Consider the following 26,848-nt stretch of genomic DNA (forward strand, 5'->3'; position numbering starts at 1 on the left):
TCCTTTCCCACTCAAAGCCACTAGAAAGGCTTGAGAAATACCTCTCCGTTCTGAAAGCCTTTTACATATGTGAAATGTATCCCATTTCATCCATTTTCTGTTGTACCTTACTGAACAAGGGTTTCATTTTTTTATATATTAAAATGCATGCAGTAGATTACAAAATACAGTTGAAAAGTCTCTGAGTCCTGTTTTTCTCTTGCTTTCTATTTGAAATACTTGTTTTGCCCTTTAAGATCATTTTAGCACATTAGCCAATTTTGAGAAGTATTCCTGTGCGTGCTTTGGAACTATTCTATTAATTTATCATAGATCGGACCTTTGGGACTTAAAAATCTTTAGATCCATGTTTAATTTATGTTAATGTTTGTTCTAAATCTTCTGTGGTATCTATTCACTGTGGAAATCCAGTAGGTGTATATATATGCTTTAGACTCCCTTGATATTTGTTCTATAGAACACTTAAAATCAGTTTAATGTTTAAGCTAAAATTAGCACTTCAATTGCTTCCATTTCCTCTTGTCTTAATAAATGAGAGTATCTTAATGAAGGAAGTAGGAAACAGATGGGCACATTGTCAAAGTGTGAAGCTGAATGATTTTGGTGATAACACACACACACTAACAACACAATACTTTTAACCTCTAATACTCTGACTACTTTTATAAGCATAGTAATCCCAATGTTTTCTCTTCCACAAACAAAAAAAAAATTAGAGACTCATTGGAGGAAAAAATGCCATGTCTTGGTTGTATGACCAAGAACCGACCCCTTGTTCTCCAGAGTGTCAGCCCCAAACACACTGAATTGGGAAGCCAGATAAAAAGACATCATGTTCCCCTTGAGCACTTGTAGTGAAAACCTCCCCAACCCTAGAAATCTTGTAGAAGCATAGAGGACAAGTGTATCTTCTTAGTTTCTCTCTGATTTACCTCATAATGCATCAAACACATTAACAGTGTTTTAACTGACATGATGTGGGAGTTGGGATAATGCTATCCAGCATGCAGACCACTAATGGCTTCTTAATTACAAAATTGTTGTAGGCTGCATGGTTAGCTGCACTGTAATGCTCATCGCCCCTTTCCCCTATCTTAGCTTTTCAGTATTAATGACTGTTTTAATCTTGCCATCATTTTGTTCAGATCTTTCTTTGACAATTTCTCAGTTACTTATTTTGGGTAGCTCAGTTACAGCGTTGATATTCGTACTAATTGGTCTCTTCTGGCATCTGCAGTTTCAGTTTGGAGCTGATTCAGGAAGAGGCCATCAAATCATAGCACTACTACTTCTATAATTTTCTGCTATTTAGGATGCACACAACTCCACTTTAGAGCTTTTACAGATGCATCCGTAATGCCCCTCATGATCATTTTAAGAAAAAAAGGTCTCAAACCACACTTGTGTTCATGATATACAAACAATTCAGTTTCCTTCCTCCGTTCCTGTGAGCATACAGTATTTTTTCCTCATAACTGTGACAAAAGAAAGCTCCAAAGTTCAAAAGAAATAAAACTGAGATATTGGTTCCTCTGATTTAATATCTTGCATCTATCCAGTTTGCTATGTGGACTACTACCATCCGCTACAGATATCATCCTTAAAACATCATGACCTGGTTATTCCTGCTCTCCTTTCTCCATGGTATAAATCAGAAGCATCTCGACTAGAGTCAACTGAGTTACACCTCTATAAAAGCATGATAAGAATCACAATATACAATAACAACATCAAATATCTATTTCTTCTACTCAGGAAACAAATAAGATCACAGATAAAACACTGTGACAAACATTGGCAATTTGGCTTTCTAATAACAGGATATTCAAATGTTTGAAACAAACCAGAGAAGCAAAATCAAAGGAGAGTTTACATTCCATCTTCTACCACAGCAGTATTCAGGAATGGGAAGTGGGAAGAAAAAAAAAAAATCTCCGCTATCAGAAAAAAAAATAAAATAAATAAATTAAAAAAAAAAAAAGAACTTGTTCACACAGCAAGACCCAGGCTTTAAATGGAGAACAATAATTTGCTTTTCTTTTCACTAAGAAATAAATTGAAAACCAGCCCAATACAAGCACAAGCTGAAGAGAAGCATCTGTGTCCATTAGGTAAAGCTGAACACTGTGGACATCCAGCCAGCTTCCAAGTTCTGCCTACCTGTGAATGGGTCAGAAAATGCACAGCAGTCCCTGCAGCAAGCACTCATTTTCAACTTTTGTCGTGTCTTATTGCTGTTATTTTGTTCAGTAATTATAACGAGGAGGTTATACAAGGAGATAAACTTTTGTTCTGATTCCGTGTGTCCAGTGGATCCCTGCAAGGATGGAAATTCTCTGCTATTGACTTCAAGACAAGCATACAGTGAGTGAAACTCAGATCAAATTAGCAGTACTAAATAACAAATACATTGCATATACATTAACCACCCTGACTTACAGCTAAAGCAATACATTTGGTTTCTATAGCCCTAGTATGGTTTAAGTTAATCTGACATAAAGAACTGCACTCTCTCTGGCAGTTGCATCTTTCCTTGAGTATTTGGAAAAATACTATTTTAAGCTTGGGTGTAGAAATTTGCATCCTGTGCAGAAGTGTTGGAAACACTAGACAGGAATATGGCTCCAGTACAGATTCCTGGACATTATTTTCAGTGTCTGCACTCTGCTAATTCTTTAATATCTGTACGTACACATACATTTTTACTTCTCTCAGGTAACTACAGGAAAATGAAAGAAACTTCAGAGAGAGATTACAGCACATTTACTTCATTCAATTGAATCCAATGCTCTTTTAGTACTGCCTAATAGAAATCAATCCATTTTGCTGACACCTGACTGCTATGAACAGTATAACATGTTATTGTGGCTGTCATTTAACCATTCTCCTATTTAAAGTGCTGCATGTCAAACTAAAAACTGCAGAGCCTCTCGCAGAGATGGTATAACCGTCATGCAGGCTTCTTATTTAATTAAATAAGGGACTCGCACGCTCTCCTCTCTCCCCCATCAGCACGTCAGGTTCACAGTGTGTTAAACTCTTACCATGGCTGTATCACCCAAAATTTGTATTCATGTAAAACATTCCTTCTGCTGAAACACTGAAACTCCAACTCCAGATCCAGCGCATGGTGTTCATTTTGGGTCTATTATGTACTTCTAAGTCAATTTAGAGCCCATTAAAGGTGCCAGATTGACCACAACATACAGTTCCTTTATTCCCCAGAAGCTCCGGAAGAGGCAAGAGCATTGCAAACTCCTACCTAAGGTGCCCAAGTGTGTCCATCATGACCTGGTGGAAAATAAAGAGGTCACATGGGATGGTTTATGTGGCATGAACACAGGATCATTAGTCTCCTTGTAGCTTTTGCCACCATGTGTCAGCTGTACTGCAAGCTGGTGCAAAACAGCCTGGCTTTAACACGCACACCATGCAAATGTGATTCTTCCTGTCATTCCAGACTGACATCTACAAGCCAAGAGCGAAAGGGTTTGTATTCTGTTATGAACTCCCCAAACTAGCCCAGTTCCCAGGAGCGACCTTTGGCTCAGCTATCCTGATCCATACAGGTTAGAAGAAGCACTCAGCTGAGGTACTTATAGCAATGGAAGTTAGCTTTAGCTAGACTTGAGATGTGGAAAATGATAGCAGGCACTGCTTTGCTCAAGGGATTCATGTTTTACTGCCAGGTATTGCCCTGTAAAAACACAGACCAGGCTGGAAACAGCTACTGCTACTGTGCAAAGTCTGCACAGAGCAAATTGCTGCCACAGCCCTCGCTGCTCAGAGGGATCCTCTGCAAATCACGGTGAATAAAATGAGCTTTTCTTAATGCAGGCTACTTCATCATCTGTTTTACAAAGCAAATACCACAGCCTTCATGTTAAGTTTCACATAGTTCACCCCCTCTTTGCTGACAAAGAGAGACAAAGACAGGAGACATATTCACACTGAGATGCTGCAACAGAAGCAGATGGCCCAACTCTCCCAGGCTTTGGCATTCTTTCTCTTCTGATAACTTTGGTATTTTTGTCTCCCCCCCCCACCCTTTTTGGTGCCATCTGCACCCTCCTCTGTTTCTTTGGCTGCCATGTTATTTTCTTAGCTCAGCTTCCCTGGTAAGCGACGCTTATGTTGCCCTGGTCCTTATAAAAACTCAATGCCATGGCACAACACAATCTGATGGAGGGACAGGACCCTCAATCATTAGACTCCTGTGAATTTCACAACATGTCTCAGGGGTGTCCCATTACTGCTCCTACTGTGGGAAGCTCCTCCGTGAGACCATTCACAGGCACTCAGGACACATGGGCAAAAGCCCCAAGTGAGTGCATCACATGTGCTGTCGCTGCTGTGGTCAGGAACCGCTACAAGTAACAGACCTTAGTAGTTTTTGAGATCCTACCGTATTCCAGTATTTCATATATTTTGCAAATGTTTAACACAGCTTTTACCTCTGTATTTTCCCTGTCGTGCCTTTTTGGCAATGCTTACATGTTTATCCATCCACCACCAAGCCAGGCTAGATCTCCTCTGCCGTGCAGCTGTTGATCCTCTCCTCCAAGGCCTCTTTTGCGCATCTGCCAAGAATGAGAGGCTGGTGAGAAAACAAGCAGGAGACAAAGTAAAGGGAATTTTTCTCTTTGCTCTTGTCCAGCATGTATCATGAAAATAAAACCCATAAGACTTGTATTCCATTGCTTTAGACTTCCAGCCAGCACAGACCTCAGTGGACAGGCACCTCTTTGCATTGGTTCGTGATCTGGTAGCGAGACCAACTGCCACAAAACACACCTCACTGAAAGTATGCTGCTTACTACCGCGTGACAGAGCTTATATCAGAAAATCACTGGATTCATTTCCATCATTCAAAATGCTTTGCATTTACCTACATTTTATAAATGAGCTCATATATTGAAATGAATACTCTATATTTAAATTTAGTTTCTATAAAGTTCTGCCTCCGTATGGATATTAGTGCGAACCAAGGATCGGCTCTGTTTGAACTCTCTAGCCCTTACACTCAGATTTAAATTAGTGTTTTGCTTTTAATTCTCACTGTGCTTTCACTGCTCTCAGGGAACAATAGGGAAGCCCTCTTGTAGTTAATTTACCACCTGAAGACACTAAATAAAAGTTGCAGGGCCTCATTTATTAAACCTCTCCATAAGATTGGAAACATTAGGCAACCAGTCAAGGCTGTGTTTTTATTCAATATTTCCATCAGGGAAATTAGAGCACCACTCCAAACAAACACAAGGGATTCCAACAAACTCCTGCCCGCTGCTGCTGATGCATGAGGGCTCAGGACCACGATAAAGGCTCTTTTGCTGTAAAAGTCAGAAGATGTGCACTGAATAAAGCTGGCTGACAGGGAGCATTTTTAGCCTATGAGATTTGGACATTTGGAAATTTGGTTCTCTCTTAATTCATAGCATAAAGCATTTTTAGATATTGCACAAAACAGACGATCTGTAACACATTCATGTTGGAAACATTAACACACTCAGTTTCCAAAATGAACTTGCTACCCCAAACCTCAGCAGCTGCTGACAGAAACAAAAATATGTTAAAGTCAGTTTGAGCATAACCTGCATCTACAGAAGAAAACAGCAAAATGAAGAGACTGAGGTAATAAAAATGTTTACTTAAAAGGTTTTACTCTGTGCATGATTTGGCATAACATAACAGCATACCATAGGTTATTATTATGGCTGAATTGTATCAATGTAAATGAAATGCTGTTTTTACATTTGGATTTCTTTCCCCCTAAAGAAATTTCCTCCACTCTTCAAACTTTCTCATGAATTGAGACATTTTGCAAAGGCATAGTTGCTATTGTTTATAAAACGTCAGCGTTTCCTGTGAAGCACACAGAGATTTTCCCAACAACTCTTTTTCTCAAACTGAGGACGAGAATTATTGCTGAGCTCCTGGTTTGATCATCTCATATTTGTCTCTCTGACAGCATGGAAAAACAGCTTCAGAAGGAACAAGTATTTGCCTAGCTCACTGAAAGTACAGCAAATGCTGAAGATCAAGTTGGCATGAATGTGCACATCAGTCCCAAGGTACCTTTCTTTAATAGCATTGGCAACTACATATTGGTACATGGGTACATATGAAAATTTCTGCCAAGTATAACTTGAGACAAATGATGGTAAGCACATATCCCCTTTGACTGAAGGTCGGTATAATGCAACAAGGTAATTCTGCATATCTCATGGGGATGAACAACATGTCTAGAGAAACCAGCCTGGATCAGATCTGTTTGCTACACTTGCAGTGACCTAGCACAGGCGTTATTTTGGCCTTCAGAGACACTCGCATTCATGGGAACCCTGGTGCAGGACGCTGCAGGTGTCCTGATATAGATATGTTTGGGTCTCTTCCAGCATGCTTTCCTGGTGTGTGAATAAAGGCAGTAAGCAGCAAAAGCAAGCCTGCTGGATGGGCACTCACAACTCTGAAGTCCAGCCGTAGAGGAGGACAGTCTGCCTCCGCCATGAGTTAATGGGTCATCGTTCTGCAGAGGCACTCAGCATGCACCTGCATATAGCTAATGGGCACCAGATGCAATGAAGATTTTATACCACAAACCTATTCATATTGTGCTTTGAAAAAAAACAACACACATCTGAGATGGAGAGAAACATGCAGAAGAAACTCAGTGATATGACCTTTCTTTCATAGCTTGACCTTATATTAAAAGATTTTAAAGCTTTTTCTGTACTAAATTAGGCAACTAGGCTGAAAGGCAAATTTCTTGGCTTGTTTTACATACGTACCATCCCACAAACAGGTATACTCATTCATGTATATATGCTTATGCCACTAAAAAAAATGGCACCAACTATAGGAATATTACCACGAAAACTGTTGAAATAAAAAGTCAAATCTAAACAATGGTATTTATACAAATTCTCATAAACTGACAAAGTGATAGGGATACAAACCTATATTCTGTTTGCCCCATAGCCCTGCCAATAAGACATCTACTATGAAAAACAAAAGCCATTTAGTAGAAGAGCTATGAGTAGAAAGGTGATCAGCTTAGTATTGCTTCTGTTAATAAAATGCAGTTAATACTATCCTCAAAACAATGTCATTAAAAACATGTCTCAACTTGAAAGGATAGTGAGACTATGCAGATGTTTATAAGCAGTCTGAAATACCAACATGGTCTTATTATAGTCAACATTTATTTTGTCATCACAGTTATATCTATTCCATTAGTGAACCCGGCCTCCTACGTTTGAGTTCTTTTATTTATGGCCACTATTTGTTGTGCCAAATTTGAGTTTAGAACCTAATCCTAAAACAACTGTGAATGTAATTATTTTCATCCAAGCCCAGTAGGATTGCCTGGGGGCTTAGACACGTGCTGGAGAGATGCCCACTACCTTATATTCCTCAGAGTAAAGACCACTGTTTTTGCTTGTTTCTAAGTCCTAATGGATTACATCTCTCAGAAATGAAAAAGTAAAAAATATATGAATATTACCTCATCTTTTCACTTTCTGGAACAAAGAGTAATTAAACAAAGGATTACTTAATTAGAATAATGTATCCCATATATTTTTGAAAGTTAAACAAGCAAGCATTATGTATATCTTTCTTTTACTACCAGCAATAATAAATTTCTAAACTCCTTCAATAAATTAATGTTAATTTAGCTTTCCACAAACATGAGCGAAAAAGAAAAATTATCTTCATGAGAACAGAAACATCACAATCCAGTTTAGTAATACCAGCAATTTCATACTGATATGAATTTTGTTTAAAAGGTGACCTAGACAATGAAGCAAGTATAATTAAATTGGAAACAGCCAATTCAATAAAGTATTGATGTCAAAAGTAATAATAAGAGGAAATTTTAGTGCAGCACTCATCTGCAAAAAGGATTATTTTGGAATAATGATATACTTATGTAAATAATTTTGAAACATAAAATGCCTGACAATGGTTGATTGGAAAATAATATTAAAAAGTGGTTTTATTTTAATAGATTACAAAACAAGTAAAAAGTGAAACAATATTGCTATCATTAAATGGCACTACTGGTGCAAAGAAAGCATATCGATTTGGATGAATTTTACAGATAATATACTTTCAGGTATGAAATGGTCAAGTAAAAAAAAAGTTTAACCCAACTCAAGCATTAAAAATAGTGCTTGTGTTAAAATTATATTATGTTTTCCGGAAAGGGCAAGTCACTGCACGGGTATTCAGTGAAAATATTAACCACTCCCACTACATATGAGAAGAGTGAGAGAAATCGGCTAGTGCATAAAGGTGCATTTCACCCACTAGCAATACAGTGGATAAGCCTCCCAACACATCTTTCCTTTGTTTCTGTAGAAAATCAAGGCAAGGTTGAATATCAACTCAGCATGAAATATTGATCCTCTGGTCCAGCATGCTTACTGGAATGAGGTCCGTATGGTAAGAGATCCAGTAGACTGCTACAGCAGAGATCATGCAGAGACAACTCTGGACAGTCTTTAACCATTGATGTGAAGTTGGCCTGTTCAGTGCACAATGCATTTTCAATAAATGGATGCCCCACTGACCCAAGACGGAGCAATATGCTCCCATTTGGCCTCCACAAATCTCATGCCATTCCAGTCCAAATACAAGATATGCGGCCTAGTCCTTTTTCTTTTAAAAAAAAAAAATTATTTGAAATACAAATAAAAGTGAAAAACACCAAACCATCAGAATAAATTGCTATCCTGCACAAACAGTTCTTCCAGAAAGAAAATTGTCAGCCCACAAACAAGACAGACTTTTGTACTGTTGCTAATTGAGCAATAGTCTCACCTCTAAAGTTTATTCTGTTTGGAAACACTACCAACTGTTCTCCCTGAAAAGAAACTGAGTGCCTCATAAACGTGAGCTCGTAGACGTGTCCACGCACATAGGAGAAGAATTAATGTAACACCATCTGTTTCTTCTTTCCAAGCACTTTGCCATTTGCTGCAGGAACCATTTGGCTTTCCCAACCACTGTCCTGCCCAGACAGTCATCCCCTCCTCATCTGCTCCCATAGGGAAGTTTCAGGTGGGACAGAAGCATCCTGCAGGCAGGTCCAGCTTTCTGGCCACCAGCTGGACCAGGAGATCTTAATGCAGTTCTGGGAAGTGGTTGGATATCACAGCAGCAACACCATTGGGTGTTAGGAGGAAGAGTCTGAATAATAACATATTAATCACTCTCCTTCAGCTGTGAAGCCGTCTGCTAACCTGTGAGCTTGGCCCTCTTCTGGATCTCTAACAAATTTATAACCAAACTGATTCTCTGCAAGTTTTCCTTTTGGCTTATGAAACAGTGTGTATTCTCAGATGACATTTCTATATCCTCCAGTTAACATCTTGCACAACTTTCTCAGCAGATTCCTGCTCTCCATTTCTAGTTACTCTCTACCTTTACAACATGAAAGTAGGCAAAAGAGATTAAAAAGCAGCAAAAGGTGAAAAATCTATTTAAGAATAAGTAGCTATGTTACCTGGTGAGAAAGGTGTTACATACTTAACCTGCTCCAAGATGGGAACTTTTATGAAGTTATAGTCCCACAAATTGAAAACAATGAATACTCTAATCAAGGATCAATATAAATTAGGGAAGGCAAATTAAAGAACTAACCACAGATTAAGTTGTGGCTTCTCAATTTGAATGGTGGACACCTTATAGTAGGTACAAGACCCATAAAGAAAGGGGATCATTTCTTGTTTGAAAAAGATAAGAATGAGACTAATCAAGTAAGACCACAACCCGCACCGTGGCTCAACACCTCAGCTTTGGAGAACTGTCCTCCTGACACCCAGGCCCAAGCACTTGCTATCAATTTGCTGCTGATCAGAAACACTCTGCACCGGTCTGTGTGAGATGGAGCTGGATTTCAGCTTGCAGATCGTAAGCAATAATGCCATCTCGGTTTTGATGGCTGGCATCGCAAGCCATGAAATAAGAGGAAGAAATAACACAGCTTGATTTTCAGTTCCCACGCTGAGCTGAAATGCTGCCAGTTAGAAAAGCAGTGATTGACTTGTCATCTGAGCAAATTTGATCTGGAAGTCCTAGAGAACGAAAAATATGGAACCCTACAATGTCATTTTTCCAGAGTCACTTTTCTGACTATAACCACACGTTAATTTCTCAGTCAGAGTCTCTTAGGCCCACATAGATCTCGTTTCCCTGGAGACAAATCTTTTAAATAGAGGTTCAAAACACCAACCAGATTGGGAGTGGAATTCAATTAAAGAAAACCCATCCTGTTGCTTTAGGGGTCTGTCCTGGTAATAGCTTCGGGAACATGCATTTCCCTAGTTGCATGTCTGGGCTTTTTCATTTACTATTTCTCATGCACTTGCTTCTTTATGACAGGTATGGATAATCAATTAAATATTACCTGATAATCTGATTATACTAATGTTTGCTGTTTTTAAATATTGGATAATAACATGGATTAGTGCTATTTTTCAACCTTTATGTAATTTAAACCATCCACTAACTCATTTTTTGATAATTTATTGACAACAGTTTTATTCATATAATGTTTCTGCCATTTGATTTGAATGAGAAACTTTTAGATGACAAAATTAAATTAGTAATCTTAACCATATACCTTTAGACTAAACCCTGTTGAACAATACCATTGGACTAAATGATCTCAAGAGATCCGCAATGTAAATGATTTACTTTCATGAATGCTTTGAAATGGGAATTTTGAGAAAATGGGAGATTTCCTATGTGATGTATACAAACACAATTCCCTGTCTGCAAACATATCATCTCACCCAACCACCTCTTTAAATAGAAGCTTTTTTTAGGGTAGAAAAATGAATATGAACATGCCTGAAATTTGGAATTTTCAGCGACATTAATAAAAACTGATTTTTTCCACTTTGTCAGCTGTGCAGCAGTCATGTTGGCAGTTGCTGATGGGAAAAAAAAAAAAAACAACCCACCAGTAAATCACTTCCAAGCACTATTAAAGCAATGATAGACAGTTTCTAAAAGTTGAACTTTGATAGCCACAAAAACAAGTGCAATTAAACCTCCATTTTCTTCACATACTCAAGCACAATTTTTTCCTTTACCTGTAAAGTCAGCAAACTAAATTTGGTGCTAATTTCCCAAACAGATTTACAATAGACTCATTCTACCCAGCCCAAAGAATAGTGAAGTAGAAAAGAAATGAAAAAAAAAATGTGAAAAAAAAAAAAGAAGCCTAACCACTCTCTAATCTTGCTATGGCATTTGACAAGGGCATGTAGGAAGTTCTATGCTCACACACTGGGCAAAAATTGCATTTTCTTGCCTGTGGTCACATCAAAGCATAAAATCAGGTCTCCTTATTGCTGAATGTGAACTTATTTGCACAAAGTTGATTGGGAACTAGATAAGAACATGAGTAAGTTCATGCAATTCAGTTGTGTAACCCACTTCATATTCATCCTTCCAGTCTTGCCAAATCTACCATCTCTTAGGATTGTAAACAATTGGCACTGTTTGCCGTATCATTTTGTTGCACATTCATGTCAAAAACTCATTATTCTCACTGATGAGAAATGGGTCTAATGTGGCACCAAATATGTAGAGGATTCCCCTTCCTTGCACAGCGCTAAAGGCAAGAAATAACTTCACCTTTGGGCTGACATCTGCAGTGGACACTGATCAATATAGATGACAGCCTATCATTGCAAAATTAGTGGAATGTCAACTATTTCTTCTGGATTGCATCACAGCAGATCACAAACTGTGAGGAAGCATACTACCTTAAATGCTTTTAAATAGTATAAGTAGTCAGATCAAGTCACATCAGATGACTTGATGAATGTCAGAGCTTATGGAAAGATGGGACATAAGCATCTATAATGAGTGGTTCCCTTAAAAGTTGTTTTCACGATAATAGAAAATCATTAATACATACTATATCAAACAAGTTTTTTGAAGAAAATTTAGATCACTGAACTGTTAAAACTTTGTACTATATGTAGCACAATGCCAGGTGATACAGATAAAGACTAATGCATTGTTCAGTTTGCATTACTGAAGCAAAGCATTTGATCCCCTACAGTTAAGAACACTTAGTGTTACTTAAACAATACTGAAAAGAGAGTAGAATTATGACAATAGCCTTCTACTAGACATTTAGTAGGGAACAATGTATACAAGGCAAATATTTTGTGTCTAGGTATTGCAAGGCCATTAACACATTTACAGCTTCAACACAAGCAGCGTAAGTTCACCCACACTTTTTAGCTGAAAGTTTGTTAAATATAACATCAATAGATAGGATCTGACCTCACAATTTTAAAATATTCTAATTATTTTTATATGAATGCTGATCTCCAGAAACAGCACTTTTATCATGAAATTAGTTCTCCTATTTTTATCATACAAAAGTGTACTAAATTATTCATGAAAATGTTAAGCTTACTTCAAAGTATTTTGAGAGGGTGGTTGTGCTTTGTTTTTAATTGAATATAAAGCATATAACATATCCATTATGATTAAGATCTTAGAGCTTTTCCAATGAGAGCAATGGTGAGCTATGCAGTAAACAATGGGGAAGACAACTAAAACTAGTGGGACCTTATTTAACATGAAGCAAGAAACTGGATGCTGTGACAGAACATAAAGGGGTTTCCAGAAAGCATCCTCCAGTAATACTGGTTTGAACCCCATGTAGACAGGTTTCCTTCTTTATAAAGTATGCTTATTCTTATTTCTCCTAAAACAAAAGCACGAGAAGAGCATGAGAAGATGTCAGGTCCTTACTAAAAGGGCCTAGAAATAAAAACACTGAACCTTAAAATCACTAAGTGAAACCAGCATTTATTTCCCAAGACTTTCCCCAGGCTATTTTCACTCCCTTCGCATAGCCTTTATCTTGCCTACATCTACACTTTTTATTACTGTATTGGGTTTACACGGCAAGGTTTTGTTAGCAGAGGGTTGCAGGAGTGATCTCTCTGAGAAGAGTCCAGAAGCTGCCCCATGTTAGATAAGGACGAGTTTTAGCAAGCTCCAAAGGGACTCACTGCTGTCCAGAGCCAAGCCAGTATGAGATGTTGTTTGCACCTCTGTGAGAGCAGAATTAAGGAAGAAAAAAAAATACAGAATCACAGAATCATTTGGGTTGGAAGAGACCTCCAAGATCACCTAGTCCAACCTCTGCCCTAACACTAACAAGTCCTCCACTAAACCATATCACTAAGGGCTACATCTAAACATCTTTTGAAGGCCTCCAGGGATGGTTACTCAACCACTTCCCTGGGCTGCCTATTCCAATGCCTAACAACCCTTTCAGTAAAGAAGTTCTTCCTAATATCCAACCTAAACCTCCCCTGGCGCAACTTTAGCCCATTCCCTCTCGTCCTGTCACCAGGCACGTGGGAGAATAGACCAAACCCCACCTCGCTACAGCCTCCTTTAAGGTACCTGTAGAGTGCGATAAGGTTGCCCCTGAGCCTCCTCTTTTCCAGGCTGAACAACCCCAGCTCCCTCAGCCGTTCCTCGTAAGCCTTGTTCTTCAGACCCCTCACCAGCTTCGTTGCCCTTCTCTGGACTCGCTCGAGCACCTCGATGTCCTTCTTGTAGCGAGGGGCCCAAAACTGAACACAGTACTCGAGGTGCGGCCTCACCAGAGCTGAGTACAGGGGGACAATCTCTTCCCTAGCCCTGCTGGCCACACTGCTTCTTATACAAGCCAGGATGCTGCTGGCCTTCTTGGCCACCTGAGCACACTGCTGGCTCATATTCAGCCGACTACCAACCAATACTCCCAGGTCCTTCTCTGCCAGGCATAACATCAGCTGGGAGAGTAATGAGTGAGAACCAGGCCTGCATACACCCAGGTCTGTGCAGGAGGGCAGGAGGTGCTCCAGGCATGCAGCAGCCGTTCCCCTGCAGCCTGTGGAGAGGCCCCTGGTGGAGCAGGCTGTCCCCCTGCAGCCCATGGGTCCCACATGGAGCAGATCTCCACGCTGCGGCCTGTGGAGAGCTTCTGACAGAGCAGACCTTAGGCCAGAGCTGTAGGCTGTGGAGAGGAGCCCACACAGGAGCAGGGGGCCTGGGGGGAGCTGCTGCCCATGGGGGATCCATGCTGGAGCAGTTTGCTCCTGGGGGATGGACCCCGTGGTACGGAGCCGTGTGGGAGCAGTTCTTGAAGAGCTACTGCCTGTGGGCAGCCCCCGCAGGCTCAGTTTGGGAAGGACGGCATCCCGTGGGAGGGACCCCACGTGGAGCAGGGGCAGGGAGTGACCGTGAAGGAGCAGCAGAGATAAGGCTGCAGGGACTGACCGCAGCCCCCATTCCCCTGTGCTGCTCTGCGGAAAGACGTAGAAGGGGGTGGATAGGGTGAAGGTGTTTTTAGTTTGTTTGTTTGTTTGGGTTTTAGTTTCTCACTGCTCTAGCTAGTTAGTCATAGGTAATAAATTTCCCCCTTTCCTTTTGAGGAGGGGGAGTGAGAGAGCGGTTGTGGTAGAGCTCAGCTGCCCAGCTGAGTAAAACCACCACAATTATGCTACCAGAAAAGCAGAAATGTGGTTAAGCATCAGTGTTCATACTTGGTTCCAGAAATCCAAGCTCACATCTGATGGGCTTACGTAATGTGATAATTAATTAAAACAGTTGTAAGTTACCATTCCTTGAAGCACACTGGTTAACATAGTGGGATCATGCTTTGTAACGCACTGGGTTCATAAACAAGGAATCAAGCATAGAAGAAAAATATTTTCAGAACAAATCACAGTTGAAGAGCCCTACATTGTTTTCCCTTTAAGTAACGTTTATATATACACAGATAATAAAAATTAAATAATTTATCCTAATATAAAACTATGCAAGGGTATTATTTAAGTCACATATATTTTTTACAGATGAAGGCTACATCCCATTCAGCTGCAGAAACAGTGCTAAAAAAGGAGAAGGAAAGGACGTCCCCAGGACGTTCCTCCAACAGGCAGGCTAGAAGTCGAACTGGAAATGTTCTACAAATAACTCCTGTGAGGTTTCATGTACAATCTTCACCTCACAAGTTTAGTGCTTCTGCGCCAAGATACAGAAATCTATTCCACTGCCCTTTATTCTCTAAAAATTAACATAGCCTTGCCACTCAGCTGTAGCTCACTGAAACAACCATTAGAGCTGTGGTAGCATCAGCATCCTTCCTCCAGCTGAGGAGCGCACGAGAAGCCGTTGAAAGAAGCACTCTCCCTCCCAGCAGTAATTCCTTTTGAAGTACATTTATTCATTCTAGTAAGACACCAACGAGACGGGCAGTATATTACAGAGCTACAAAAAGAAGTGATCTGTCTTAATAGCTAAGAAATTCGTGATCCCAAAAATATCCCTTATTTTCTTAATCCCTGATTAAGACATTTATCTAAACTCTATGGATCAAAAATCATTGTTGTGCTCCATTTGGAAAGAAATGCTCAGTTATTTTTCACTTCCAAAAACTGATGGAAAAAAAACGTAAAACGTTTAGTATTAAGAACAGCATTAATCACTTACAATAACAAAAATTATTAAAATGTACCAAAAGCAGTGCCAAAAAAACCTTTCTTGTGATATTCTTTGGAAATAGAAAACATTCCTTCTAATCTATAAAGATCGGTATTCCACTGGGTGAAGAACAATGTTAATTAATACTTACCATTTTGGATGATCTTTGCCAACCTGAACATCAGTGAGATTAAATTCTCACCTCCACTGACATCTAAAATTTATGCCAGCCACCTTCTGGCATGATCTTTAAGCTGTTGAACAAACATGTCCCAGCAAAAGTCCCAAGAGACTTTCCTTCAGGAAAAGATAATCTTTTATCAAAAGATGACTACGATGGGTTTGCGGAAGGGATATTTCTTAACATTTCTGCCCCTTCCTCCCTTCTCACATAATTCTATTTGTGTAATAAGCCTGAATCTTAAACACATCATGCTTTAATGAACTCCTCTACACGTGCTCAACTCAGAAGTTAAAAATGTCACAGCTAGAGACCAGATTTGAAGGAGGACTTTGCCTCCCTCGGACCTGTCAATCCCTGCTTATTTTCCCACATGAATAAATCTTTACTTTCTTCCCTACTTGGACTAAACAACCCTGTAGGGAAGAAGAAAAAGACAGAAAAAAGAAAAGACAATTCACTTCATTATGCTTCAGACTATCCTCAGGAGCAGCATCTTGCTGACTCTTGCCTCAAGCCCAGAGTTCCCTTTTGCACCCTTTGTATGAACTTGCCTCATAGCCTCACTAGTTATTTTGCCACTTTTCAAGAACTATGGTTTCTGAAATTTTGCCCAGGCACCCACATTTGCTTTTTCAGGCCTCTGAAAGCACACTCTCATACTTGTGGTGAACTACTCAAAGTCTGATGGAGCCCTATCTTCTTGGCTTGCACTGACAGATCCTTCTGCAATGCATTTCGGACACCCAGAAGATCAGTATCTCAATTAGAGAAAAAACAACAACAACAACACAGATAAAGATGCTTACACTCATTAATGACAGTCATCTGTTTCCTATAGGGAAGTGAGACATTTTCCTACACTGACAAGGAATATAGTCCTGTTTCTCCAAAAAGCAATTCAGAGTAGAATCCTCACTTAGGTACTGTGCAGCATCCTTCAGAGCAGCATTTCTCACTTCATTGAGCATTAAGAGTCTAGACAGATTGTTTCAAGAGACTAGCCTAAAATGAGGCAGAAAGAATACCACCCACAGGGAAACAATGAAAATTACTAAAGATACAGGTTGCAAAAGATTGCTCAGAAAACACTGAATTCAATTCTGATTGCAATCAAATATTCACATTTTTTTGATTCGTTTTTACATAAAAGTAAAAAAGATGCTTGTATGTCACATTTTGAAGATTTTTTTTTCCAAATAATTAAAATCAGAAGAATAAAACACCTAACCAAGAGTTTTTCAGTAGAAAATTTTAATCTTTGAAGTTAACAGAAAAGTTTAAGATTAACCAATAGTTGGCTAGAAAGAAGAAAAAAAAAATTCAAGAGATTAGATGAACAATGGCAAAAATAACGTACTTGTATCTCCACAGAATTATACCCTGCTTTAAAACAGATATGCAATGAGGATTATCATTATTACCATTATTATTGGATAGAAAGAGTGACAATAATATAGGGAATATTATTCCCTCTGTGAGTAATAAGGAAGAAAAATGTGTTCTGTGTGTGTTACTAAAAGAAAATAATCTGAAAAATCAGTGAAGAAATGGAAGAGCTGCCTCTAGTTTGATTTATGGCTGCTCTTCTCTTTATGTGTAGCCTGGGGAGCCTCATGATGATATGTAATGAGTCAGGGTGAAATGTGTATAAATAAATGCACTGCCAATTTTTAAAGACTCTTTAAAGCATCTTTTCTGTACACTCCATACTGAATTTCATTTCCTTGAGAAGAAATAGAAGATATCAAGAAAATACAGAACTGACATAGTTAGAAAAATCTCCACTTTTATTCCACTTATTTTCTTGCCTTTGCATTTTTCTTTTTTGTTTTCCTTTTCCTTTTTTTTTTTTTAAGAAGGAAATCCATTGTCCAATATTTTATCTTGATGCAGTAATAACCAAGTGGACAAAGTTCAAGATGAGTATCTGTGACAGATCTCTGTATAAATATACACTGGTGTACACCTGCATACATAAACCTTTCTAGAAAATAAAGATCTCATCTAAAAAGCAGACAACCGATATTTTGAGAAAGACAAGCAAGTTTTTGTTTTAAGTTGCTGAAAATAATATTCATATCTACAGGCACAAATCCCTGGACAAGCTGAACTTTCTGGTTCCACAGAAGACAATGGGAGCAGAGTGTGGTTGGGGAATGCCCCATGAGATATACAGCCCCATTTCACATCCCTAAGCACTCACTGAGTTTATTCTCAAGTTCATCCGCTATATTTACTGGAGGTGCTGGTCAAGCTTTTTTCTCCAAGTCTGATAAGCGAAGTTAAGCCTCTCCCCCAAATCAATGCTTCTTCTGTAATACCCCCTTAGAGATTAGACCACGTTACCAAGAACAGGTAGAGAGTCTCCTCCCGGGAGTTCAGGAGCTCCAAGAGGGACCAGGCTGCCATGAAACAGATGCATTGCTAGTTTTACTGATGAAGGATCATCATAATCTTTCCCTTTCCTTTTTTTCCCCCTCTTCCTTGTTCCTCCAATTTCCAATTCATTTTGTTTTCCGGGAGCATTTGCTGTAAGAGTAAAACTCCTTCACTGCCCAAAGAAAATATGGAATATCCTAAACATGATTTCTTCAGTTACAGGAAAATAAATAAATAAATAAATAAATAAAGCCCAACAGTTCCAACAGCTGACCTCCCACCTCAGAAACAGAATGACCCTGAATCTTTTCTATATGTTGTTCAAGTACCCTCAAGTACAAAGGGTAGCAGGAATTCAAGCTTCGTGGGATTTGGTAAATTGTTATTCAACCATAGTCAACCGAGGTAGCCAGCCCAACATACCTTTCTAACACGAATACTCAAAACTCCATTAATAATATCACTAGTAAAATACAAGAAATACTTATCCACCCTTTTATTTTACATCTACGCCCTGCAAGTCCTCACTAACCTAATAATAATAATAATAATAAAAGCAATCTTACAGTACCAACATGAGCTATAAATACATTGTAATTCAGTCCACCAAAAAGCCAGTCTCTTCTCCATTACAGTGTTGAGACTTAAAATGTGATCTTATCTTCACTGATTTGCTTTCCAGCTGTGTTCCTTTCAATCATGAAGAAATTTATTTTAAATAATTTACAAGACTCAAAGAACAACAGTTTTAAGAACCAAAAGCAATATTGTCAAATTTAAAATGACAAAAGCTGACAACATGCAGGTATATGTAATGCCATTCTTTTGTTATATGAAATGTTACATATGACTATTATTTTTTCAATATGTGATGCCAAAATTACCTAAAGTAGTTATGATATTCAATAGCTGGTAGGTGAGATGAGGTCGCAAATTCCTAGCTCGGTAACTCCTTTATCAGAAATTAGTTTCAAATTACCTATTTACAGATTTATCACTCCAGGGCATCCCTACTCCAATTCTAGCCTTTGTTTATTACATGCTGAAGTTCAAAATGAATTCTTTCAGGCTAAGATTTTAGCATGACTTTGCTGCAATTATTGCTATTCACTGGAGTTAACACACCTGAAATACTTGCTACATCTGCCTGAAGTTACTTGCATTTGCTTAGAAAGCTGCTAGGAGTTGCTTGAAAAGAAAATCTAAGTCAACTTTCCCTCTATGCTCCCATGCTAGCAATTCCCATTTAAACTATATTTTTATGAATAGTGTGTTGCCTCTCTCTCAGAAATCTTCATTATCTAAAGAAATTAGAAGGAGTAGCCGTCAGTTGGGTAAGTTCCTGCTCTGCTAATGTACTGGGAGACACTATTGAGTTTAATTCATAAATCACTAATACATCATCAGATCTGAAGATAAAAAGCATCTCCCTCTGTGAAAATAAACATCCTCAGTTGTGCTCATTGTTTATCTTTTGATAAATGTTTCGGCTGTCCTTCTGTATTTATCAGCCCAAGAAGAAGAGACCATTACCTGCAATAGTATTCGATTCCACTGACATTATTATCACTTACACCTCCTCTGTCTTGCACCTCTTGGCTCTTTCACTGAATTCGTGTTTGGAGCAGTATTTATCAATGGAAGTTGGAAATTACCAGTGTCTCAATTTGGCTTTTCATCTGATTCATGAAGCACTTCTCATAATGTGAAATGCAGTTCATGAATTGCTCGAGAGCCAGCAAAAGAAGAGTAGCGCATCTATTTCCATATAAATGGCCTCATTACTATGCAGGCTTGGGATAATTTATAAGAGGAGATTCTTGTCTAAAAAGAGGGGTCCTGCTGGCAATGTCCTTCTGTTTATACACAAGGAAATACAATATCAAAACTACTTAAGAAATATAACTTCTGTATCAGTAAGGTGCACCTTGCTTTGACCCACAACAAAAGGCATTAAGTTTTCAAAGGCAACCAGTGGCATTTTAAAACTACAATACAAGTTTTTCACTATTTTATAAAGCAGTAAAACAGTATCATCTAGCAAGAGGTAAATGGTAGTTTCAAGTAGGTCTGAATGTTGTAACAAAACATATTACAAATGCACAGAGATGAAAGCGATAGGTTTAAATGTATCTAAACTAAAGATTGTTACTAGAATTACATTTTAAATTGATATGTTGATAAGAAGAAGAAGCTGATAGGGATCACATTCTTTCATTTAGAGTTTTGTTTGCCCATTAATTTTTGCTGAATTTGTTTCATCATCTAATATTTAGAAAGGCTTTATCCAGAGATTACACAGCTATCTGAGTTTAAGTCTCCTTTAGATTAAAAGAAAAATGCTTCTATATTTTCTAGAAGTTTCTTTTAGAGCTTCTATCTTACAAAACCACATTGCAAATACCAAAGAAATAGATCTGTGTGAGTTGTGGGCTTTTTTTCAATTTTCATGTCCTAATCAAACAACAAAATTGCTCACAGAATATTGCTGATATTAGTTATTTCATCAACTTTAATTTCACAAGTGAAATATTCTGCACTGTTTTCCTAGCATAGGAAAAGAAATTAATATCCTCTGAAAAAGCATAAAAAATCACCTCTTTTTTGAAATGGTTCTTTAAGGGAATCAAAGGTTGAAAAAAGGTGAGCTTTTTAAATTACACCCAACTCAGTCTGTTACAGGGAATGAAGAAGGTTCTTCTCAACATTTTACCCACCAAATAGAGCAAATTTTGGTTTGGGGGAGAAAGCAAGATTCTGGAATGCAAAAGAAACATTTCTTTCCTTTTGGTTTGCTTATTTCTTTGACTACAACTATTTATAATTGCAAGTGCTGTGAGGATACAGAGTGGTAAAGCTGCTCCTGCTTAGCTACTTCACTTTGTGTGCATGACACTTAATTTTGAATTTAATTGTAATTTGAGTTATGATTCAAGCAGATGGAGAAAACGCTAGTGCTATTTGGGAAGAGTAAAACATTAAGAGACTACATAGAAGGAGAGAAGCACCGGCACGGAACAAAGAACATGGATCCCCTGCCCTTTTCATTTTCCTATCACCTGTGTCAAAAGGCATGTTTGCAGTAGGAAGACACGTAATTAGTACGTGCTAACTAACAGGTTGTTCCCAATTATTTTGTTGCTTTCCTTTCTGGAACATAAAATATTCACTAACAACTCTTATAACATCAGCGTGCCTTCCTTGGGTGCACTTCAGCCCTTTGCAGCCTTTGGGCTATCACTAGCAGAAGCACAATCACTGCAGGGCATCCCCACTCTGGGGAGCTGGAAGTTACGTACAAACAGCATACTGAAACACTTCCACTTCAGACCATTTTTTTCCCCTCTGTAAACTTCAGCTTTTCACATTAGCTCCTTTCAAAAAGTGAGAAACATGCTATCTCCAATGCTAGCATTGAGCAAATTAACAAAATTATATATTCAATTACAAATAGCTTATTTTACCAGCTAAAGGGCAAAATTCATTATGAATGTCCCTGTTCACAGTTTGAGTTCTGTAAACAGAATGGGAGAGTATGCACAGTTTAATTTCAAAATATGGGAGCGGATTTTTATTTATGATCCTGCAACATAGCTTATTTAAATTCTATATTCTATTTTTCATTTAATTTCTCCCTCACTGAGAGCTTCTAAAATTGCAATTTATTTCTGACATTTTTACAGCAATTTAAAAAAATTACATCCATATGTGCACGTGCACCCCCTGAAAAGTATATATTCCTTAATGGTCTGGGAAGCTCCACCAAAACAGCACAAACCTCATCTCTTGCATTAACAGCAACACATTGCCAGCTGACAGACATTGAGGAATCTACTACATTTTAAGGAGATACCAAAGAAAATCTTAATGTCAATAGTTGTTCTCAGCATTACTTAAAAGAAGCAAACTATAGGCCTAGTTTATGGAAAAATATATATATATTTTCTAAACATAATGAATTGAAGGTACTATATCACTGAAAAAGGAAATAGCAAGGCCATTTGGAAATCTGGACTTCTCTGACGTACCTTTTATAAGATGTTGCATATGGGGAGGGGATATTAGACTGTTTCTAAGAAAGTTAGGTATGGAGGGAAGTGATGGAGGAAGGAGATATTAAAAACATATATCCCCAAAACATCAAGTTGAGAATAACAAGTGAGTTTCATCTTCAGTCACAGAATTGCTATGCTAGCACCACAGTACTTCACATCTCTATCTCATGATGAAAGTGTCTTACCAAAATAACTCACCCTTACCAAAATAATTCAACAAATAAAACCCCAAAAGTTATCACTTTCACATAGAAAGTCAATGGCAGTATTGACTAGCAACTACAAATCCTTAATCTCAGGCTCCTGTTCTAAGCATAAATATATCTTTTCCCTCTGTTACTACAGTTTTAAAGCTTCAAGGCTCACCATGTTTTCCTTCACTCTAGCTTTTAGTTCATCAGCCACTGAAGGTATTACAAAAGCACACGTGGTCCACGTATTGTGACAAAGTCAAGGGAGGCAATAGTAGTGAATGAACCTATGTAAGCAGCTACGTCGTGGTGTGATTCTGGGACATTTAAAAAAATAAAAATCCTACTGAAATCAAGCTAACAGTTTTCTCAATTTAAAAACAAAATCTGAGGGTCACAATTCTACCATTACATTTAGCATTAAGCTAAGGATTAACCTCAGCCATACAGGTCTGTGAGGACAGAGCAGCATGGCACGCTGAAGAAACATTGAGATATTTACTGGACTATTTTTCCTCTTTGAGAGATGCTGGGAAACAAACCCATACAATTCATAAACACTCCCAATCGCTGAGGCTGCAGAATTATTATAGCTGAGCATACACTATCAAGAAATGAAAGAAAATGGATTGTATTTATGAGACATGGCAGCCTCCACATACTTTTCTTGAAACTACTTGTTTGTGGCCTAGAAGCCTTTGTAAATGTTGTGATAAAGTAAGTGCCAGAACAGCGAGCAGCCATGCATGTGATAGGAAAATTCACTAGCGTGGCGGGGGAATATATATGAATGCTTGCATTTGTTTGTTTGCTTGTTCCTATTTTTACAGCAGACAGACTTATTATATTGGGTGCTCTGAAACATCTCTAAAATATGCAGGGTTTTACAAAATATCTTTGTAATTGTAAGGAAGAAGTGTTCTGCTTTCTTTTAAGAACGATTACAGGAAATTGGTCATGGCAATTTAATATCCTGTGTTATGTGGCTTCATCTCTCCTGATTCTCCACTAACCTGCTGGAAAAGGTTGCTGTTGATTTATGCTTTTGTTTGTGAATTACACTGTAGAGTATCAGAAGCAATAAGAGCTGGAAAATTGCTTCTTGTAGACAATGACCTCCTTGTAGTTTACTTCCTTATTTTATCATAATAGAGACATATTCACATGATGGAGATTTCCCTACCAAAGAGAAGGCTGTGATCCTTGACCTTAATGACAATGTTTTGCTACCTGCTCAAAGCATTACCAGTATTTTTGTGACAGCCAACTTTGAGCAGAGAGTTAAATAGGGTTTGTTATTCAGTGATGAAAGTACAGTCCACCAAAATAACTACTGCTGTTAAGAAAACAGTGCTATAGCCTTTAGACTACAGTACCTCTCATATAAGCTTTCATTTCTCTTCACTGATTAATTCATCTTCTGAACTGGACTAGCTTTGCTTGATCACCACTGTTAAGAACTTATATTTGTACCTCAAAATGAAATAGAAGCCTATAAGAAGGACCCAAAGACTAGGGAAATCAGCGGGAGGCTTTTCCTCGATTCCAGGAGGATCTGGTCAATCTCTATACGTGCAGAGTAATTACATTTTTCAGATGAGGCAGAGAAGGCTTTCTTCTCTTGCTGATGCTCATGTATATTAGGATTAACTCCATTGCAGTTGAGCTGATGGAATTACATTGCTGTATGTGACAACTGAATCAGGCTCTCAGCAGGGGAACTTCCTGGGTAAAGGCTGAAAGTTGGTCTGTGGAAAGACAGATGGTTACCTAGCATCACATTTACTACGAGTGTAAGCAGTTGTTACTAATGGCAGTGAGTGCTGCAGTGTGCACAGAGATGTGGTCAGCTTGTTACGATCTAATTGGGCCTCCTGAATGTGGCTCAGTCATTTAGCGTTATCAATTGATTGTGTAGAAAGACCGAAGTGTGAACCTTTTACAGAAGTTACTAATCCCAGCTACGGATCACCTCCTTTCTTGGGAAACATAGCTTATAAATTCCCATTATCCATCCTTCTCCACAACCTTCCCATCCACACTTAGGGCAAGGTCAACCTCATTTCACATAGAAGTTTCAAAGGTGTTCAACTCCCAGGTTTGTTAGAGAAGGTGGCACGGCATGACCAAGAAGAGAGACCCAGATTAATTCTCCCACTGAAAGAAGTGTTTGCAGAGCAGATTCAGCCATGATTAGAGATTCCACACGACAGATGGCACTGGAGAAAATCAAGCATCGTACGTTCTGCCACTCACAGAAATACTTGTTAAATAGGATACAGAATAGTCGCTAATGAAGATAACATGTTAGAGACTATTATTCTGCTCTAAGGCTTGATTTAACTCAGAGGGAGCATTTCCAACTATCCCAGACTATTTCTTTTTTACAGAATGTCTTTTAACACATTTTGTTCTGTTACCTTGATGATACAGCAGTAAATAGTGGAATGAGATTTCTCCTAGGTTTCTTGACAGATTTCATTCCCTAAAAAACTCCAAAAACTTAGGTTCAAAAGTCTGTTTTCTTTGCCTTTCTTACTGTGCCACTCCAATTACAGCCACCCTCTGCTGATGAGCTCTTGCTTGTCTCATCTTGTTAGATGGTGTACTCTTCACACTAAACATTTTTATATGCAGATTTTTTATGTCTCCTCAATTTAAATACCTATTGTCTTCCTGCAAATTTAATAACCTATTATTCAGTCACATTCATGCTTATTTTATTCAATTTTTTATATATGATACCTGAGATTTTCTGTAAACGGATAGAGTACAGTAAAAGCAGATGCTCAGTATTTGTTGCTTTTCTTAATGAAAACAGATATGAATTTACTGTGTAAGAACGTAAAAAAAAGTCAGAATTTCCACTCCCCTCACACCTATGGAACTGAGCTAATGTGCTATAGGTGTATCAATTACTGTATTGAATAAGGTACATATGCATAGAGCTGTTGAGTTTACCCTTTATTTATAGCTCTCCAACTTTAATTATTTGCTAATACTTGAAAGTCTGGAGTGACTGAATAATGGCAGTGGTGCAGTGAAAGTCCAATTTTAGAAAAAACATCTTCAAAAATTTTCAATAGAAGCTAGCAAAAATATTTGAATCACAAAGTAGTTGAGGTCCTGGATGTTCATACTATCTAATCTCTTGCGAGATGTAGGTTGTAACCCTTAGAACTGAAGCAGAAGTCAGGTCCCCCACCCCAAAACCACAAGATGACCATGAAGTACTTATGACTCAACAAGATGGGGATCCCTCAAAGAGGGGGCATGTTGTGAGACTGATGACTGAACTGAGCTCTTTTATGAAGTCACCTACATTTCCAAATCCCACCTGGTTTCAGTCTTTGTCAGAGCCCTCAGGGAGAATGTGAAGATGCAGGAAGGAGCAACTCCAGATCCCTGTGAACTTTACGGTAGAATAGTAAAGCAGCTATGGAACAAGGACAAACAAACTGAGTCATGAAATAAAATTCTTTTGACTTACACAGTTACATCCAAGCCAGTCTCCTTTCAGACACCAAAGTCTCTCAGGACTAATGCTCTAATGAGAGGAGAACCTCAAAATCAAAGAAATACTGAAAAGGACTAAAAGTTGCTGGATCTTACATCCTTTCTTCACTTTAATCAAGATTTTTCCAAGAAGTTGCCACATTACCGTAGATAAGAAAGGAAAAAGCCAAAAGACCGCAGAAATTAAGCTGAGAGAAATGTCCAACTACAAGAGCATTTATGTCACTGTTGGAATACAACAGAAAAAGTAGAGGACAGCTGGATCATCACCACGCTCACAGCAATGGACTAAAGTGCACCAGCATCCAAGTACTGCTAGACTATTTTTCCCAATGATTAAGTTTCCTGCTATAAAGCAGAGGAAATTATGTTTACACTCCCAATAATGTAATCAATTATGGTGAACAATTGTAACATGTTAGATTAGAATTTATTTCAGGATTTGCTGCTAATTACCATCCAGAAGCTTTATCATTCAGTGGATCTCAAAGGAATGCATTGCATTTATCACAGGGCAGAGGTGAAGCTAGCAGGTTTAGATCAGAAGCTGCAGAGCTGTGTCCACGGTCATAATCAGAAATTTGATTAATTCAGTCTTTAATCCACATTTCTGAAACACTTTTGTCTTTTAGCTCATCACCTAGCAGCTCTTTTTACAGATGCTTTTATTTTACAAATGCCTGAGTATCTCACTTGCTCCTTTGCAATTGTTGTTTTTCCTCCACACTCATGTAAACTTCCTTTAACACTATAGCAACAAAGAATATTTCATTTCCAGACCTTCTCTAAGCAACATAAAGCCATCCTTGAGGCCCATCTCTTCTTACTTACAGTGACTATTGATTAAAAAAGACCATCTATTGACATCTCCCTGTGCTGCACAGTTGTTCAGGTCAATTAAAAGGTATTGAAAATTTTTATACAATCATCTTGAAAGTTTTCTGCTACTAAAAAGGACAGCAAGATTTTTGTTATTATGAAGTTTCTTACACTGCTTCTTGTGTCTT

General features: G+C 38.3%; 1 protein-coding gene across 6 annotated transcripts in view; it reads right to left on the reverse strand.

Annotated features, from left to right (window-relative positions):
* The window catches only part of ZNF804A (zinc finger protein 804A), a 420,932-nt gene that overhangs the window by 211,309 nt on the left and 182,775 nt on the right, over nt 1-26,848 (reverse strand). For all 6 annotated transcript variants that reach the window (XM_080598898.1, XM_080598897.1, XM_080598896.1 and 3 more), the window contains one exon: nt 4,495-4,580. In XM_080598898.1, coding sequence (XP_080455024.1) covers nt 4,495-4,506 — 12 coding nt within the window. In that variant the 5' untranslated portion in view covers nt 4,507-4,580. The remainder of the gene's footprint in view (nt 1-4,494; nt 4,581-26,848) is intronic.

Source organism: Anser brachyrhynchus, assembly GCF_964034855.1.
Source record: "Anser brachyrhynchus genome assembly, chromosome: 7".
Classification (NCBI taxonomy): Eukaryota; Metazoa; Chordata; class Aves; order Anseriformes; family Anatidae; genus Anser; species Anser brachyrhynchus.